General features: G+C 34.2%; 1 protein-coding gene across 1 annotated transcript in view; it reads right to left on the bottom strand.

Annotated features, from left to right (window-relative positions):
- AGTPBP1 (ATP/GTP binding carboxypeptidase 1) overlaps window positions 1–19,617 on the bottom strand; it is a 170,299-nt gene that overhangs the window by 75,107 nt on the left and 75,575 nt on the right. The window contains 1 exon segment of the mRNA XM_079113373.1: window positions 15,410–15,526. Coding sequence (XP_078969499.1) covers window positions 15,410–15,526 — 117 coding nt within the window.

Here is a 19,617-nt window from a genome sequence, read left to right as displayed (position 1 = left end):
AGATAAAGGCCAAAACTGAAGGAGCACGCTAAAGACTGAAGATAGCTTTCTCTCTGAAAACATTTCTAAACCAGGTAACTGTGGGTATAGCTTTTCCCATCTCAACAAGAATGAAGAACAGAAGATAAACCCAGAACTAGAATGGTGGAGAGTCTAAAAGAAAATCATCCTTCCACAAAGACAAAATCCAGAGATCTAATACTTCAATATATAGGTTCTAGAAATACTCCCACCCCAAAATCAACAGTAGCAAGGAAAACCCAAAGTTTAAAGCCTTAGTACTAAAATGGTGAAAAAATAACACTACCCACAAATTGATACCAAAAGCCTGCCATTGCATCACACAAATTTGCAGCCTAAATTCACATTATCTGGGTGGTTCAAAAACCCTCAAGGAAGAATTTAATCTATCACGGTGCCTGTCAAAAGCAACAACAACAAAACACTTCTAGAGTTTCCATATAATTTCCAGAAACAAAATTATTAAGAAAATGAGTAGCTCATAATTAAATTATTTTTTTAAAAAACTACATTTACAAATTGAAATATATATATAGAAAAAGACCTATAAGAACTTTGGACACTAAAATTACAAGGCTAAGAAAGGACTATACTTACTATATTTAAAGAAATAAAATGTAAGAAACAAGAAATTAAAGACCAGTAAAACTTATTTTAAAAGATAATTAGGAAATCAGCAAACTGTCAGAGAATTCTGATGAAATTACCTAAATGCAGCATAAAGAAACTAAGAGAAAAGAAAATATGAAAAAGAAGTAAAGGCCCACAGAAAAGAATAAAAAGGTCTATGTTTGTTTAGAATTACAGAAAAAGAGAAGAAAGAATATCAGAGCAAGAGGCAGTATTTAAGGAAGAGATTGAAGAGTTTAAAATTATATGAGAAAACAACTCATATAATCTAAAAACAATGAATCTCAAACAGGAATTTTTTTTTTCCCCAAACAGGATTTCAAAAAAGAAAATCTACATTTAGTCAACATTTCTGGGAAACTGAAAAGCATTAAAGCCAAAATATTATTTGAAAAGCCATCAAAAATAGTTTTTTATGGAGAGGAACCATACACTCACTACCCAGCAATTTCACTACAGGTCTTTATCCCAAGAGAAATGAAGGTATATTTCCACAAAAATTTTATTATGCAAATGTTAGTGTCAACTTTATTCATAACAGTCCCAAACAGTAACCAAAATCAACACTCATCAACCACTGAATAATGAAATTACACTACATTCACACAATGAAATACTACTGAACAATAAGAAGAATCACTGATATATGCAATAACATGGGTAAATCTCAAAAACATACTGAGTAAGAAAAACCTTACTACAAATAGTAAATACTATATGATTCCATTCATAAGAAGTTCTAAAATGGGCAAAAATTAACCAATGACATATAGCAGACCAATAGTTACCTGGGCAGGAAAGGAGTAGGAGATGGGAAGACTACAAAGGTACCCAAGGATAACTTTATGGGGTGATAAAAATAATTCTGTATCTCAGCTGGGGTGGATAGTCACAAAGGTGTAATATAAACTTCAACACTCACTGATCTCAGATATATGTAATTCACTGCATAGCTCAGTAAATTTGATTTTTTTAAGCAGCCAGAGGGGGGTAAAGAGGCTAACTTTCAAGAGTATAAACTAAAGATACTTTCAGACTAAATAAAAGACAACAAGATAGAGTGAGAGTAAGAGGGACAGAGAGCAAGTCACAAAAAAGACATATTTCAGGCAAAAGGAAAATAATCTGACAGAAAGTCTGAGGAACAAGAAGATATGAAAATTCCTAAAGTGTTAAAAATGGGGGTACACTAAATATTTTAAAAAGCAATATTTATTACATGGTTTTTTTAAAGCTTCTCTTTCAAAAACATGAAATGGTTTGGGAAATGATTGTTTCCTTTTATCACTGATGGATAAATCAAAAAGAAAGAGGCTGAGTAACTTCAGACTTTACAGAATATGTTAGAATATCAGGAGTAACTAAAATTTTTGCATATGTGTTAATATTCACACTTAGCCTTTAAAGGGATGCAGTTTATTCTACATAAATTATACCACACCAAAAGTTGATTACAATAATAAAAAAGTAGTAAGACTTATTAGCTTTCAAACAAGTAAATGGGAAAAATTAGAAGAAGAAAAACTAATCCAAAGGAAGTCAAGAAAAAGAAAAATCAAATACACAAAATAAGATCTCAAATTAAACCACAATATCAGAATAATTATAGATGAATTATCTAATTGCTCCTTAAATGACAAACTCAGACTTGAATTTTAATAATTCAACTATATGCTACATAAAAGATACACATCAAAGGAAAATGAAAATCTGAAACTAAGATTTTAAAAGATATCAGGCAGAGATCCAACATGGTATACTAGAGGGTAGACTGGAGGGTGACTTGGGATTCAAGCAGAGGAAATATTGTTTTACTGCCAGGCAGTCTTGCTGTCCACCAATCCCCTGCAATTTACCTCCCATTCATCCACTGCAACTGTCTGCCACCTGTCAGCATATTGCCTGCCTTTTGAGTGCAGATCACTCGCTGACCATCTATCATCCACCATTTCCCATCTGCTCACCTGTTGCCTGCCCATTACCCACCTGTTACCTACCCATCACCCATTACCCGCCATTGAGTCACCCACTGTCTGCTGTTAGCCTACAGACTGACCACAGATCACCAGCAGATGGCCTACTGCCCACCGTTGCCTGGAAGTCCGTTGTCACAGTACCCAAAAGGCTGGTTAAGCATGGCTACTGCCATTTTGAAACACCGACCTGGGCCTGTAGGTTTGCTATCACCTTGGGGTGTGGCCACCTTCATCTGGGGACACAGGCAAGGGCCTGAAGATAAAATGGGGTACCGGCACATCTGGTTGGACCTCAACTCTTTCTGCTCTGTGTGGTAGTGGCTACATCTGGCTGCCTCTTTGCAGGGTCACTCCTTTGTGTGAGCGCATCCCTGGTGGTCTCTCTGCAAGCTGAAAGGACACTGAAATCATGTGACTACAGCAATGCAGGGCCTGGGGAAGCTAAAGTCCAGGTCCATCAGATTGCGTGGGCCAGTCTAGCTCTGGTAAGCATGTGGAAAGCTGGAGATTAGGGGCAATTTCGGGGGGGGGGGGTACTTAAGGGGGGCACAGGTTGAAGAATCTGAAGACAACTAGACTCTTTCCAGTTCACTGAGTCCTGAGGTGTGCAGGGACAGAAGGGGCCAGCTACAATGGGTGAGAAGAATGGAAGAGGTTGTGAGGGCCTCTTGCTATGGGCTCACCCACCAAACTAGTCTGGCACACACTGGACTGGAGCCAATATCAAACTTTAGACAACTCTACCTATCCGTGGAGAAAGGAAGCTGAGAAAATTTCTGAAAGCCAATAGAAGCAATTATTCAATTTTCTTTTGAAATTTTCCTTGTTTTTTCTTTTTGCCCTCTCACAACTCACCATCGTTGAAACCAAATATTTTTCATGCATCAATTTATTGAGGAATGGGATGTCTGAGTAGTATATACAGTTTTGTTGTGTATTTTTTCATATTTACTTTTTCTTTTTTAATCTCTATATATTTTTCACTCACCTGTCTCCCTGGATTCTCTTTCTCACTTTTCTCATACTAATAATTCCTCCCTCAATCTTACTATAAATTTTTACTTCTATCTTCTCTCCTCCCTCATAAACATCACATCTTACACTACTTCTGTTCCCTCACTGTTCATCATTTCAAACAGTAAACCCTTTTAGCAAACTTACAGTTGATATTGTAGACAATAAACAACTCATTTCTCTTTATTGTGACAAAACTATAAACACCTTAATAGGAGCCACTTGGTTTAAGGTGGTATACTGTTTGAATAGAGTGCTGTTAATATTGGTCTCCCTCTTAAAGGTGAAGTACTGGAAGTCTTCCGGGACACTATAAGACTATAGGGTAGAATCTGCACTGTCTCAGATCCACACCACTAAATGAGAAGAGACAAACAACATGAAAAAACAAGAAAACAAAGCACCTCAAACAAACCAAGATGTTCCAACAATAGAATCCATAAACAACACAATAAAAGAAATGTCAAAGAAGTTTAGAAAAGAGATTGATCTTCTAAATAAAGGATGGTATTGGAGAGAAAATACAGAAAGTAAAAGACCACTTCAATAAAGAGGCATATTCCAGTCCAGTCAACAAATGGGCTAAGGAAATGAATAGACACTTCACAGAAGAAGATCTACAAGCAATCAACAAACATATGGAAAAATGTTCAACATCTCTAGTAATAAGAGAAATGCAAATCAAAACCACCCTAAGGTTCCATCTCACCCCAATTAGAATGGCGATTATCAAGAATACGAGCAACAACAGGTGTTGGCGAGGATGTGGGGAGAAAGGTACACTCATACATTGCTGGTGGGGCTGCAAATTAGTGCAGCCACTATGGAAAGCAGTGTGGAGATTCCTTAGAAAACTTGGAATGGAACCACCATTTGACCCAGCTATCCCACTCCTTGGCCTATACCCAAAGGACTTAAAATCTGCATACTACAGAAATACAGCCACATCAATGTTCATAGCTGCTCAATTCACAATAGCCAGACTGTGGAACCAACCTAGATGCCCTTCAATTGATGAGTGGATAAAGAAACTGTGGTATATATATACTATGGAATATTACTCAGCCATAAAGAATGATAAAATTATGACATTTGCAGGCAAATGGATGAAATTGGAGAATATCATGCTAAGTGAGATAAGCCAATCTCAAAAAGCCAAAGGACGAATGATATCGCTAATAAGTGGAGGTTGACACATAATGGGGGGGAGGGAAGGGTTAGAGTTAGGGTTAGGGAGGGGGGCAAGTATGGAGGAAGGAACTACTGTATAGAGGGTAAAGAGGGGTGGGAGGGGTGGGGGGAAGGGAAAAAAATAACAGAATGAATCAAACAACATTGCTCTATGTAAATTTATGATTACACAAATGGTATGCCTTTACGCCATGTACAAACAGAGAAACAACATGTATCCCATTTGTTTACAATAAAAAAAAAAAATATATGGTTATTAAATAAAAAAAAAAAAGAGGCATATTATAAAAAAGAATCAAAGAGAAATCCACGAAATGAAGGAAGCAATAAACCAAATTTAAAATTCAGTGGAAAGTATCACCAACAGACTAGACCAATTGTAAGAAAACAAAATATATACTGTTGAAAATAAAGTCGACCACACAGAGTAGGTGGTAAGAAACCATGACAGAACTTCCAATAAATATGAGATAACATGAAAAGACCAAATTTTAGATTTATCAGAATAGACAAAGGCAAGGAGATGCATACCAAAGGAATGCACAATCTTTTCAATGACATAATACCAGAAAACGTCCCAAATCTAAAGAATGAAATGGAAAATCAACTACCAAAGGATTACGGGACCATAAATGTACAAAATTACAGCAAACCCACACCAAGGCACATTATAATGAGAATAACTAACATACAGAATAAAGAAAGAATTTTAAAGCTGTGAGAGAGAAAAATCATATTACAAATAGGGGAAAACAAATTTGAATCTCAGTTGATTTCTCAATCCAGACCCTCAATGTCAGACCCTCAATATCTGGAATAACCTATTTTAAGCTCTGAAAGGAAATAGATGTCAACCAGAATTTTATATCCAGCAAAATTAAGCTTCAGATTTGAAGATAAAATAAAGCAAGCCTGCACTACAGAACATTCTCAGCAACATATTCCATGAAGATGAAATGAAAAAAAAAAAAAAATACAATGAAAACCAACAAAGGGAAGAACTACACTAAATGAAAAAGTCAATCAAAGGAGAAACTAAGTCAAGTTAAAAACCAAAAATAAACCAAAATGACACCGGAAATACAATTCAAACCTCAATAATAACCCTGAAGGTTAACGGCCTAAACTCATCAATCAAAAGACACAGACTGACAGACTGGATTTTAAAAAAAGACCCACCAATATGCTGTCTTCAAGAGACTTACCTCCTAGGAAAAGATATCCACAAACTGAAGGTGAAAAGTTGGGAAAAACATATTACTCACATGGACTCTATAAACAAGCAGGAATCTCCATTTTCATATCAGATAAAGTGAACATCAAATCAAAGGTAGTCAGAAGAGATAAAGAAGAACTTTTCATACTACTTAAGGAAATCATACATCAACAAGGCATAACAATTGTAAATATCTATGTCCCAAACAATGGAGCATCGATATTCATCAAACAAACCCTTCTCGATTTCAAGAATTAAATAGACCACAACACAATAATACAGGTGACTTTAACACAACTCTCTCACCACTGGATACATCTCCAAACAAAAACTTAACAAAGAAACTACAGAATTAAATAATACAATCAATGATTTAGACACATGGAATATATGGTATTACATCGATCATTGAGTGAATACACTTTCTCAACAACACATGGATCCTTCTCTAAAATAGACCATATGTTATACCACAGAGCAAGTCTCAGCAAATACAAAAAAAATAGAAAGACTACCCTGCATTATATCAGATCATAAGGGAACGAAACTAGAAATCAATGATAAAATAAAAAATAGAAGCTACTCCAATACCTAGAGACAAACAGCCCACTACTGAATGATGAATGGCTAAAAGAAGAAATTGGGGAGGAGATAAAAAAAAATACTTAGAGGTAAATGAGAACACCCATACATCATGTCAAAATCTCTGGGAAACTGGCAGTGCTAAGAGGAAAATTCAGTGCATTGAGCTCATACATTAAAAGAATAAAAAGTCTACAAATAAATGACCTAACATTACATCTCAAAGCCCTAGAAAAAGAAGAACAAAGCAGCTATAGAAGACAGGAAATAATTAAAATCAGAGCTGAAATCAATGAAATAAACAACAAAAACATTGAAAAAATTGACAAAAAAGTTGATTCTTTGAAAAAAAATCAATAAAATTGATAAGCCCTTAGCCACACAAATGAAGAGAAAAACTCAAATTACTAAAATTCATGATGAAAAAGGAAATATTACAATAGACACTACTGAAATACAGAAGATAATTAGAACTATTTTGAAAATATATACTCGAATAAAATAGAAAATCATAAAGACATCAACAAATTTCTAGAGATACATGAACTCAAAAAAATTAACACCAAAAAAACAAATAACCCAATCAGTAAATGAGCTAAGGAACTGAACAGACACTTCGCAGAAGAAATATAATCAATCCATAAACATATGAAAAATTTTTCATCATCTCTTGCAACTAGAGAAATGCAAATCAAAACTATTGTAAGATTTCACCTCACTCCAGACAGAATGGCAATTATCAAGAATACAAGCAATACGAAGTGTTGGCAAGGATGTGGGGGGAAAGGTACATTCACACATTGCTGGTAGGATTGCAGATTGGTGCAACCGCTATGGAAAGCAATATGAAGATTTCTCAGAAAACTTGGAATGGAACCACCATTTGACCCAGCTATCCCACTCCTCAGTTTATACCCAAAGGACTTAAAATCAGCATACTACAGTGACACAACCACATCAATGTTCATAGCTGCTCAATTCACAATAGCTAAACTATGGCACCAACACAGATGCCCTTCAACAGATGAATGGATAAATAAAATGTGGTACATATACACAATAAAATATTATTCAGCCTTAAAGAAGAATGAAATTATGGCATTTGCAAGTAAATGGAAGTAGTTGGAAAATATCATGCTAAGTGAAATAGGCCAAGCCCAAAACACCAAAGGTCAAATGTTTTATCAGATAGGTGGATGCTGATCCCTAGTGGGTAGTGGGTACGAAGAATGAAGGAACTTTGGATTATACAGAAGGGAGTGAAGGGAGGATGTGAAGGACAGTAGAAATGGACAGATATATACATGTATAATTACACTACTGGTGTGACTCAGCACCATGTACAGCCAGAGGAAGGAGAGGCTGTGCTCCATTTGTGTACAACGTGTCAAAATGCATTCTACTGTCATATATAACCAATTAGAACAAATTTTAAAAAAAATTTTTTAAAAAAGGTCTGAGGCAAATAACTAAAGGTAATTAAATAAAATCTTCTTCTCTTAAAAGTCTAACAAATAAAGAAAGTAACTTCATAAGAAATTCATTCCAAAGGAAAGAAAACTCATTTACATTCATATACAATAAGCCTCAAAATATATACAACAAAACTGACAACTCTGCAAAGAAAAATACATTCACAATCACTATGAGAAACTTCTAACAGACCTTTCATAGTAACTGATAGAATAAGTACAAAAATCCATTAGGATAGAAAGGAACTTAACAACATAATTAATAATCCTGTCCTAATAACTAAATATACAAGTGTGCTTACCAACTGTAAAACAATTCTTTCTAACCATCTAGAAATAGTAACAAACATGAACAAATCAAAAGCCTTTGAAACTCAAAGGTTTTAGAAGATTTGAGTATTGTGTGTTCTGTTACTCTACTATAATATGCTAGTTAGTAATCAAGAAAAATGATAAATTATGACAAAATTGGATTCTACTGCCATGTATAATTTAAAAGAACGAATAAAAAATAAAATTTTAAAACAGCTAACTTCAAAATTATCAGTGAATCAAAGAAGAAAAAAATAATGAAACTCAGGTTTCAAAACAAAGAAAATGAGGGCTGGGGATATAGCTCAGTGCTTACAAATGAATGTTTATGAGATGCTGTCAGAATAATAATTAGAAATTTATAACATAAATATATTTGTATATATTTATGACATAAATGAAAAGAAGAAAGGCTAAAAGTCACTGAATACCTATCTTAAGGTGATAATATAAAAAAAGAAAAAAAAAAAAGACCAATGAATAAAAGCAGAAAAAAATCAACATATGAAACATTAAAAACATATTTAGAGACAAGGGTTATTTTAAAAATTCTAAAAGTGAATACAGGAACTAGCACAATGGAAAAGGATTACCTGTGGGAAACAATCTGACTCTTTAAACTTTTCCCATGAATAATCTTCATGGGAAAAGTTTAAAATCAAATTTAAAAGGGGGGGAGAGAAAATAAAATATAAAAGCAACTTATATGATTAATGTTATCATGCTACCACACATGAATTTAAAAATTCTGCAGTGAAAACATGGAATTTTGAAACTTTCAATATTCTGCCATGAAGAAACAAGAGCAAATAAAACTATAATTGTCAACCTAATTCCCTTAAATGTTACTGCCTATTATTTAAATATACACTTCAAACAGTATAGACTAAGGACTGGGGTTGTGGATCAGTGGTAGAGTGTTTGCCTAGCTTTGGTGAGGCACTGGGTTTGATTCTCAGCACGATATACAAATAAATGAATAAAATAAAAGTCTATCAACATCTAAAAAATAAACCTTAAAAAAAGAAGAAAGAAAATAACCATATCTTGACACTATGAAAGCAGTACTTAGAGGAAAATTTATTTCATGGAGCGCATTCAATAAAAGAAGTAAAAATCAACAAATAAACGACCTAACACTACAGCTCAAAGCCCTAGAAAAAGAAGAACAGACCAACACCAAAAGTAGTAGAAGACAGGAAATAGTTAAACTCAGAGCTGAAATCAACGAAATTGAAACAAAAGAAACAATACAAAAAATTGACAAAATAGTTGGTTCTTTGAAAAAATAAACAAAATTGATAAACCCTTAGCCACTCTAACAGAGAAGACAAGAGAAAATCCAAATCACTAAAATTCGGAATGAACAAGGAAATATCACAACAGACACAATTGAAATACAAAACATAATTAGAAGCTATTTTGAAAATCTATATTCCAACAAAATAGAAAATTTCGAAGACAACAGGTTTCTAGAGACATATGAATTGCCTAAATTGAACGAGGAGGACATACACAATTTAAATAGAACAATTTCAAGTAATGAAGTAGAAGAGGTCATCAAAAGCCTACCAACAAAGAAAAGTCCAGGACCAGATGGGTTCTCAGCCGAGTTCTACAAAATCTTTAAAGAAGAGCTCATTCCAATACTTCTCAAAGTATTCCATGAAATAGAAGAGGAGGGTACCCTCCCAAACTCATTCTATGAAACCAATATTACCCTGATACCCAAGCCAGACAGAGACAAATCGAGGAAAGAAAATTTCAGACCGATATCATTAATGAACATTGACGCAAAAATTCTCAATAAAATTTTAGCAAATCGCATACAAAAATATATTAAAAAGATAGTGCACCATGATCAAGTGGGTTTTATCCCAGGGATGCAAGGTTGGTTCAACATCCGGAAATCAATAAATGTCATTCACCATACCAATAGACTTAAAGTCAAGAATCACATGATTATTTCAATAGATGCAGAAAAAGCATTTGATAAAATACAACACCCCTTCATGCTCAAAACACTAGAAAAAATAGGGATAGTGGGAACATTCCTTAACATTGTAAAGACCATCTATGCTAAGCCCATGGCTAATATCATTCTAAACGGTGAAAAACTGAAAGCATTCCCCCTAAAAACTGGAACAAGACAGGGATGCCCTCTTTCACCACTCCTATTCAATATCGTTCTTGAGACTCTAGCCAGAGCAATTAGACAGACCAAGGAAATTAAAGGAATACGAATAGGAAAAGAAGAACTCAAACTATCCCTATTTGCGGATGATATGATTATATACTTAGAGGAACCAGGAAATTCCACCAGAAAACTGTTAGAACTCATAAGTGAATTCAGTAAAGTAGCAGGTTACAAGATCAATGCTCATAAATCCAATGCATTTTTATACATAAGTGATGAATTCTCAGAAAGAGAAATTATGAAAACTACCCCATTCACGATAACATCGAAAAAAATAAAATACATGGGAATCAATCTCACAAAAGAGGTGAAAGACCTCTACAATGAGAACTACAGAACACTAAAGAAAGATATTAAAGAAAACCTTAGAAGATGGAAAGATCTCCCATGTTCTTGGATAGGCCGAATTAATATTGTCAAAATGGCCATACTACCAAAAGTGCAATACAGATTCAATGCAATCCCAATTAAAATCCCAATGACGTACCTTACAGAAATAGAGCAAGCAATCATGAAATTCATCTGGAAGAATAAGAAACCCAGAATAGCTAAAGCAATCCTTCGCAGGAAAAATGAAGCAGGGGGTATCGCAATACCCGAACTTCAACTTTATTACAAAGCAATAGTAACAAAGACGGCATGGTACTGGTACCAAAATAGACAGGTAGATCAATGGTACAGAATAGAGGACACGGACACAAACCCAAATAAATACAACTTTCTCATACTAGACAAAGGTGCCAAAAATATGCAATGGAGAAAAGATAGCCTCTTCAACAAATGGTGCTGGGAGAATTGGAAATCCATATGCAACAGAATGAAACTAAACCCATATCTCTCACCCTGCACAAAACTCAACTCAAAATGGATTAAGGACCTTGGAATCAGACCAGAGACTCTGCAGATTATAGAAGAAAAAGTAGGTCCCGATCTTCAACATGTCGGGCTAGGACCAGACTTCCTCAACAGGACTCCCATAGCACAAGAAATAAAAGCAAGAATCAATAACTGGGATAGATTCAAACTAAAAAGCTTTCTCTCAGCAAAGGAAACTATAAGTAATGTGAAGAAAGAGCCTACAGAGTGGGAGAATATCTTTGCCAATCATACTTCAGATAGAGCACTAATCTCCAGAATCTATAAAGAACTCAAAAAACTCTACACCAACAATACAAATAATCCAATCGACAAATGGGCTAAGGAAATGAACAGACACTTCACAGAAGAAGATGTACAAGCAATCAACAAACATATGAAAAAATGTTCAACATCTCTAGTAATAAGAGAAATGCAAATCAAAACCACCCTAGGATTCCATCTCACCCCAATTAGAATGGTGATTATCAAAAATACAAGCAACAGGTGTTGGCGAGGATGTGGGGAGAAAGGTACACTCATACATTGCTGGTGGGGATGCAAATTAGTGCAGCCACTCTGGAAAGCAGTGTGGAGATTCCTTAGAAAACTTGGAATGGAACCACCATTTCACCCAGCTATCCCACTCCTTGGTCTATACCCAAAGGACTTAAAATCAGCATATTACAGAGATACAGCCACATCAATGTTCATAGCTGCTCAATTCACAATAGCCAGATTGTGGAACCAACCTAGATGTCCTTCAATTGATGAGTGGATAAAGAAACTGTGGTATATATATATACAATGGAATATTACTCTGCCATAAAGAATGATAAAATTATGGCATTTACAGGCAAATGGATGAAATTGGAGACCATCATGCTAAGTGAGATAAGCCAATCTCAAAAAATTAAAGGACGAATGATCTCGCTGATAAGTGGATGATGACACATAAGGGGGAGGGGGAGGGGAGTTAGGGTTAGGGTTAGGGTTAGGGTTAGAGTTAGGGAGGGGGACAAGAATGGAGAAGAAAGGACTGTTTAGAGGGAAAAGAAGGGTGGGAGGGGGGGAAGGGAAAAAATAATAGAATGAATCAAACAACATTATCATATGTAAATTTATGATTATACAAATGGTATGCCTTTAACCCACGTACAAACAGACAAACAACATGTATCCCATTTGTTTACAATAAATAAAAAAAGAAAAAAAAAAAGAAATGGACAAAATGTAAAACAAAAAAAAAGAAAAGAAAATAACCATAGCTTTAAAAGGATAGAAAGGTCACCTCAAAGTCTGTTGATAATTAACTTTAATAATAACATGTGCTGCCTTCAAATGGCATTCATCTAGCCATTGCATAGTGGACTTAAACATCTAGAAATAAAGTGGGTGGTGCTCAGAATTCAAACCAGATCATTTTAAGCTTCAATGGCTGATGTTGAAAGCAATGGGCAAATTAGAGTAGGAAAAGTCATAATTCAAATTAATTCTGTTTATGTTTAATATCTTATGATCTGCCAGAAACTGATACAATGATGGTTGAATAAAATTCTTTCAAATGCTTCCTATTTGGAGTCAACCAATCTTTTTAATACTTGGCAGCACATCTCTTAAATATTGCTGCCTATTATTCAAATATATACTTCAAAAACTAAAGATGAATATACTAGAAGAGTACATTCCTCTGAAACTTTAAAATGAGAAAGATAATCAAATGCTAACACAACTACTTTAGAAATAATATTCCAATTATGCCAATATAAGACAATGTGCTATTTCTCATACATGACAAAAAATTGTTTTAACTATTTTATATAAAATAGTTAAAATGTGGAAAATGTGTGTGTTATTAAATGTATACTACCTGAACTATTCACCTGAAGTAACTTAGAAGACTTTCCAGAGTTCTTATACTTAGACTGTCTTTACAATATGACCCCAGTCACATCTAGTCAGCCTAAAAGTGAATACTTGCTCTAAGAGCAGGAAAACTAAGGGTAGCCAGCTGGTCACAAGGTGCCATGCTGGATACCTTCAAGACTAGCCTATTCTGGGTGACAAATTATTAGGAAACAGGGAATCTAAAGGTAGACATGCAGCCTGATCTAAAAGAAAGAAATGCCTTGTGAAAGAATGAGAACCAAAATTCTGGTCTTGACACCTATTATAAAATTATCCTTCTCTATTCCCATATCAACTTGTGATCACATTATACACACAGAGAAAAAGATACGTGATTTCTTTACACAGTAATCAATGCCCTCCCAAATCCCTCAAACAATAATTTTTGTGCTTTGACTTAGCAGTATTTGTTATCTCTGGAGTTTTACTTTAAAGCGGTTGTTAGCTGGACATGAACATCTTTAAAAGAGCAGCCAAATTGCTATAGGTTGAATGAAAGAAAATTATTCCATACCCTTTCCCAAATGCATCTTCCTGCCTCCTTTTCTCTTTTTCTTTTCTTTTCTTCATTCCTTTGCATGGGTTAGGGTGGATCTACCTTCTCCGTGATTCCTTTCCTCCTTCTATTACTCCCAATTTCAAAGTGGCTTCCAATGCACTTCAAATCTACAGGGAATCCCAGACACCGGGGCCAAGGGGAGAGGGGTATAGTGCCTCACCTTTTACTATACCCAAGGCTCCTAAGTTCTTTCCCAAAGAGAAACCTGAGCAATTAGAAATTTAGAGCAATGAAATGCAAATAGTACCTGGCAAATATTTCTTGTTCTTTTTTTTTTAATTTTTTTAATCTTTTTTTTAATTTCTCACATATAACCTCACATTAAGGCTTCTTTAAGCAACTGGGAATTAAGTGTATGGAATTCAGGGAGCAAAAAGTTCATATCAAGGGCTAATTAAATCTTAGAGATTATCTGGTTCAAACATATTTTAAGATCCTGAGCAGTTTCAAAGACTTATCCAAGGAACCACAAGTCAGCAACAGGGGAGAATAAGAACTAGATCTATTAATTGCCAACAATTCAATCAATTTGCTATGTATTCCAAGCTCAATAACTGTTTCAGTAAATGGGGATAAGAAATGTTAATAAGTAGTCATTCTTCCTATGAATCAACTTATATTTAAAGACCTCAAATTGTCCTCCCTCTTCCTCTCTGCCCCAACCACTGTTATACAGTGAATTACCAGGGGAATAACAACAAACAGAGATTGTATCTTTAATTCAGCACTTGCTTAGTTTTCACCTTCTGTTACCTGAACTGATGCAAAGAAAATCATAATGATATTTTATGATGTAATTTTAAAAAATATATGGCAAAGAATAAAAAAATTTATCAATTAAAAGTGATACACTAGGGCTGGAGCTATAGCTCAGTGCCAGAGCACTTGCTTAGCATGTGTGAGGCACTAGGTTCACTCCTTAACACCACATAAAAACAAACAAAATAAGGGCATCTGTCCATACACAACTACCAAAAAAAAAAAATGGTAAAATAAAAAATAAGTAAAGTGAATTCTTTAAAAAAAAAAAAAAAAAAAAAGTGATGCACCAGCTCACACCTATAATCCCAGTGGCTCAGGATGGTGAGGAAGGAGGATTTCAAGTTCAAAGCCAGCCTCAGCAATTTATCAAGACCCTAAGCAACTTAGCGAGACCCTGATTCGAAATAAAAAATGAAAAAGACTGGGGATGTGGCTCATTGGTTAAGCATCCTGGGTTCAATATCTGGTACCAAAAAAAAAAAAAAAAGTGATGCACCAAAATGAGAAAAAATTAAAAAGCTCGAGTCCATCTCCCCTCGTTTTGAAGATAAGCAATTTTGCAGCATGGAATGTTAACATAATAATCCAATGTCACTCACAAAAGCAATACTATTTCCATTTTTTGTAAATGAAAAACAGTGATTATAGGCCTGAGAAAGAGAAAAAAAATTGTTAAATTGAATAGTTAAGATCTAAATTTTCTCTGTTTAATACCTGAAAATCATCAACGAGTTCAGGGAAGAGGTGTTCATACATTTTTAGTTCTTCTATTGTTCGTCCTGGTACTTGCTGGGGTTTTAATTTGTTGATATCTGTTTCAATATCATCATTCTGAAATAATAAAAATAGCATGTCAACAGTTTTTAAAACAACACAAAATTTATAGGATACACTTTAGATTTAAATGTCACAAATTATTAATTACATATAATTAAAATACCACTGAAAAAAGATTGTACTGACTTTACCTCGAATTCAGATTTGCTTACTGTTTTTTGACTGTTGGATTTTGCTTCATTTTAGTCATGTTTATACTAATGTAACTGGATACTTAGACTTCTCAAGACAAATATACCTGTGTCAAGACCAAGACTAAGTATGCTCTCCTCAATCTCCTCAACTGCCATCATGTTGGATTTACTAAAGGTCAATAAAACTTGGCAAAACAAAATTGTAAAACAGGTATATACAATGAAGGTGGTGATAACCAAAACAGCTAACATTTATTAAACACTGAAAATACATGAAGCCCTATGCTAAGTATTTTGCACATACTATCTACTTTAATCTACATCTCTAAAAACACTGTGAAGTAGTATCATTAACTCCATTTAACTGAGAAGGAAAATGACATTAAGAAAAGTTAGGAGCTTGCTAAAAGTTACACATTGTAATGGTTAATTTGGATTGTCAACTTGATAGGATTAAGAGATGCTACCGATTAAGTGACTTTTGAGTGTGTCTATGAAGGCATGTCTAGGAATGACTGGAATGTGGCATAGTGAACTAAAGTGGAGACTCTCCCTAAGGGTGGGCAGCATCACTTAATAGGATGATGGCTTGGATGGAATAAAAGTTGGAAGAACAAGGAAGCAGATGCAGATGCAAGCTCAACTCTTCTTGAATGAGTTCCTGATTGCTACTTCAATCGTCTAAGGATATCGGACTCTTGCTTCTTCAATCTTCCAAAGTGGACTCTGCCAGTGATTCTCCACGTAATTTCCAGAAGCCTTGGTCTCAGACTAGGGTAGCACTGTTGATGCTTCTTGTTCTGGAGATTCTGCCTCTTGGATTGCACAGCTACTGGTTCTTACAGTTCTCTTGCCTGCAGACAGACATTGTGGACTATCCAGCTTCTGGTCATGTAAGCCAATATAATAAATCCCCTTTTATAATCATACTTCCTGTTGATTCTGTTCCTCTAGAGAACCCTAATACACACATCTTCCAAAAAGAGGAAGCAGTGTGCAAAACGTGTCAAAGTGATCTGAAAACAAATACCATATACTGCTAGACAGTAAGATATACTGCCTCAATATAGACTAAGAATTATCACCCACTTTCATATTCCATGGTAAACAAAGGTCCCTTAGAAAAACTCAATGTCGCTAGTCACTGTTTTTCAAAGGGAGAAACAAGATCCTCAACAACTAACCCCACACAAATACAAAATCATCATTACCTTAATAGATGACTAAAGAGAGAGATAACATGACCACTTATTACTTCTCAGTTCATACTATTAATTTTCTATTTATCTTATTAATAAATTACATTTTAGCATTAAATTATATTTCCATCTTTATATACACATATCTGACTATATGTATACATAATTAACTAGTAACTTAAAAGGAAAAATATACTGTGCACTTCTTATTATTTCATATCAGGGATTTAGCAGTTATTTGCATAATAATGAGTGATATTTTTCTCATTGACATGAATAATAAACATCAATTTTATTTAATTAATATTGTATTAGTCATTGTAGCATCATTATATATTACTACATGAATATGTCATTTCATCTGCTATGCATTTATGAACCAATAATGTAATAATTTTCTTGATTAACATCCAATAAGATAATGATTCCAAAATAAGAAAATAATTTACAAAGGTAGTTTTTCTATGAACACACTCATTCAACACATAATGTTATTTTGCTAAAATAGAGACTTACATAGTATAGTAGCTGTCTAGTATAAAAAATAAAAATCTACAAAACAGGCATAGTGAGGAAAGAAAACTACCACTCAAGAGCTCAACAGCAGGAAATTTTCTTTTTGTGATTGAGAAAAAGCAGAAGAGCTACTGATAGGCTCATCAAAAAACAGACCAACCTGCTATGACTCCTTAAAATTTTTCCAAAGTTAAGGAAGGAACAAAGAATGTATTGAAGTTTGTACCTATATGAAGATGTCTTCTAGAATCCCCAGGTTTCTATAAACATCTCAGACTGTAAAATCTGGGGCAAAGAAGATGGAATCATGATGAAGAAAAAAGTCTGAGATTACAACCACAAAAGAACACAAATATTATACCCACTACAATATAGCAGTTCAAATGAATCATGAAAGAAGTGATGAGATCAGATTAAAAGAGGAATAATGAGGAAAATTCAAATGTTAACAGCCAAAAAGAATAAAAGGCAACAAAAGAAAAAAAAGAGGTTAATAGAGTTCAGCAGTCTCAAAAAGCCAAAGCAATATTTTAGTAGAGTATACTACTAAATATTTAGTAGAGTATAGCAGTGCTAAAGAGTCGGCATTCCACCAGACTGCTTTCTGATTCCTGGCTCTATCTCTTAGAAACCTGAACGATAACATCTCGGTGCCTCTGGTTTTCTACACTGCTATGAGGATTTCAAGGTTAATATAGATAAAGAGCTTTGACTACCACGGAGTTAAGTGCTCAGTAAATACTACTATTATTTTTAGTATAACTGGTGTGTTAGCAATCACTGACACCCCAATTGCAAGCCAACAACTCTGTTTTTCAAAGATGTCAATGTCACATGCAAATAAACCTATGCAAATTAAAGGTGACTAAGGAGACAGGACAACTGACAAAATGGAATACAGATGACAGATTAGACATGTGTCACTGTAAACTTATGAAGCTATTAACTACAGTAGGGTTATATTGATGTATTTATGGATAAAGCACCATGATAAATGACACATGTAACTTACTCTCAAACAGTATAAAATATTTTAAGTGTGTTACTCCTGTGTATATGTTTACAATTTTCCAGCAGCAAAATCAGTTACTGTTATAATTCCTATTGAAGTTGTTCCCTCATCAATCTCTAACTTTACATCTCCAGTCATTGTAACAGATATTTGAAATGAGAACTGACACATGAAAAATACTGAACATATTTTGTTTTTAATAGATGTGAAATATGTAAGACAGGTTTCTATTAAAAATAAATATTTTAAAGGTTATTATGGGAAATTTGGTATTAAGCTAGGGAATTTTACTTCCCCAAAATACTTTCCAAAGAATCTAGACTATATTTTATATAGCTTCTATTATCTAAAGAACATTTTTAAATAGGGAATTTAAATTCTAATTTGGATTCTAATAGTTCTTTCACTTATATCAGGTTCACAATAAAATGCCTTGACCATCAGAGCCTGCACTATTTTGCTTCTTGAAGTCAGTTGTAGATACCAACTTGGCTAATTTGACAATTTTGCCAAAGCATGCCTTGGTGATCCTATCTGGTTCTATAGTGAAATTGAATGAAACCAATTTCATGATGAAATTGGTTCTATGCCTGCTATTAGGATAGAAATTTTCAGTACCTTCAATTCAAGAAAGTCGAATACTTAGTGCACCCCAATTTTAATACAGTATTTCAAGATCTAAAAAGAAAAAGCCCAAGCAGGCAGGAGTCTAAGCTCCACTTTCCAGAAAACCAAACAATACAATAAGCCAAACAACTAAAAAATTAGAGACTATTTTTCTGCAGATGCTACAGTAGTCCCCTCTACCATTAAATAATACAAAGCATTTTCTAAGCTTTTAGAGGTGCCATAAAATTCTGACTCCCATCTGCTTATTTTACCTACATCTCATGTAATATGACAATAATTTCACATTTTCTCAATTCCATAAATACTTTCCATCTTTTGCAATTAACTAAAACCTAAGAATCAATAAGTAAACACAAATCCTTATAAAAATGCATCAGTCATAGGCTATTTTCCTACATTTTTATATCCCAAATAGACTACTGACAGAGGGTAATGCATTTTGTAATAAGTTTCCACAATAGTCTCAAACATTAGATCTTAATCTTTCCGTAGATTTCCTTAGATTTCAAAATCTTTCTGGTCAAAGATGGTGAAAAAAGTTTCTTTAAGACCCATTTCAGATTAGTGGATTTAAAGCAGCCTTAGTTTTTCAAA

The sequence above is a fragment of the Sciurus vulgaris genome (assembly GCF_902686455.1).
Source record: "Sciurus vulgaris genome assembly, chromosome: 15".
NCBI classification, from domain to species: Eukaryota; Metazoa; Chordata; class Mammalia; order Rodentia; family Sciuridae; genus Sciurus; species Sciurus vulgaris.
The sequence above is the reverse complement of the archived record's forward strand: the minus strand, read 5'-3'. Positions and strand labels throughout refer to the sequence as shown.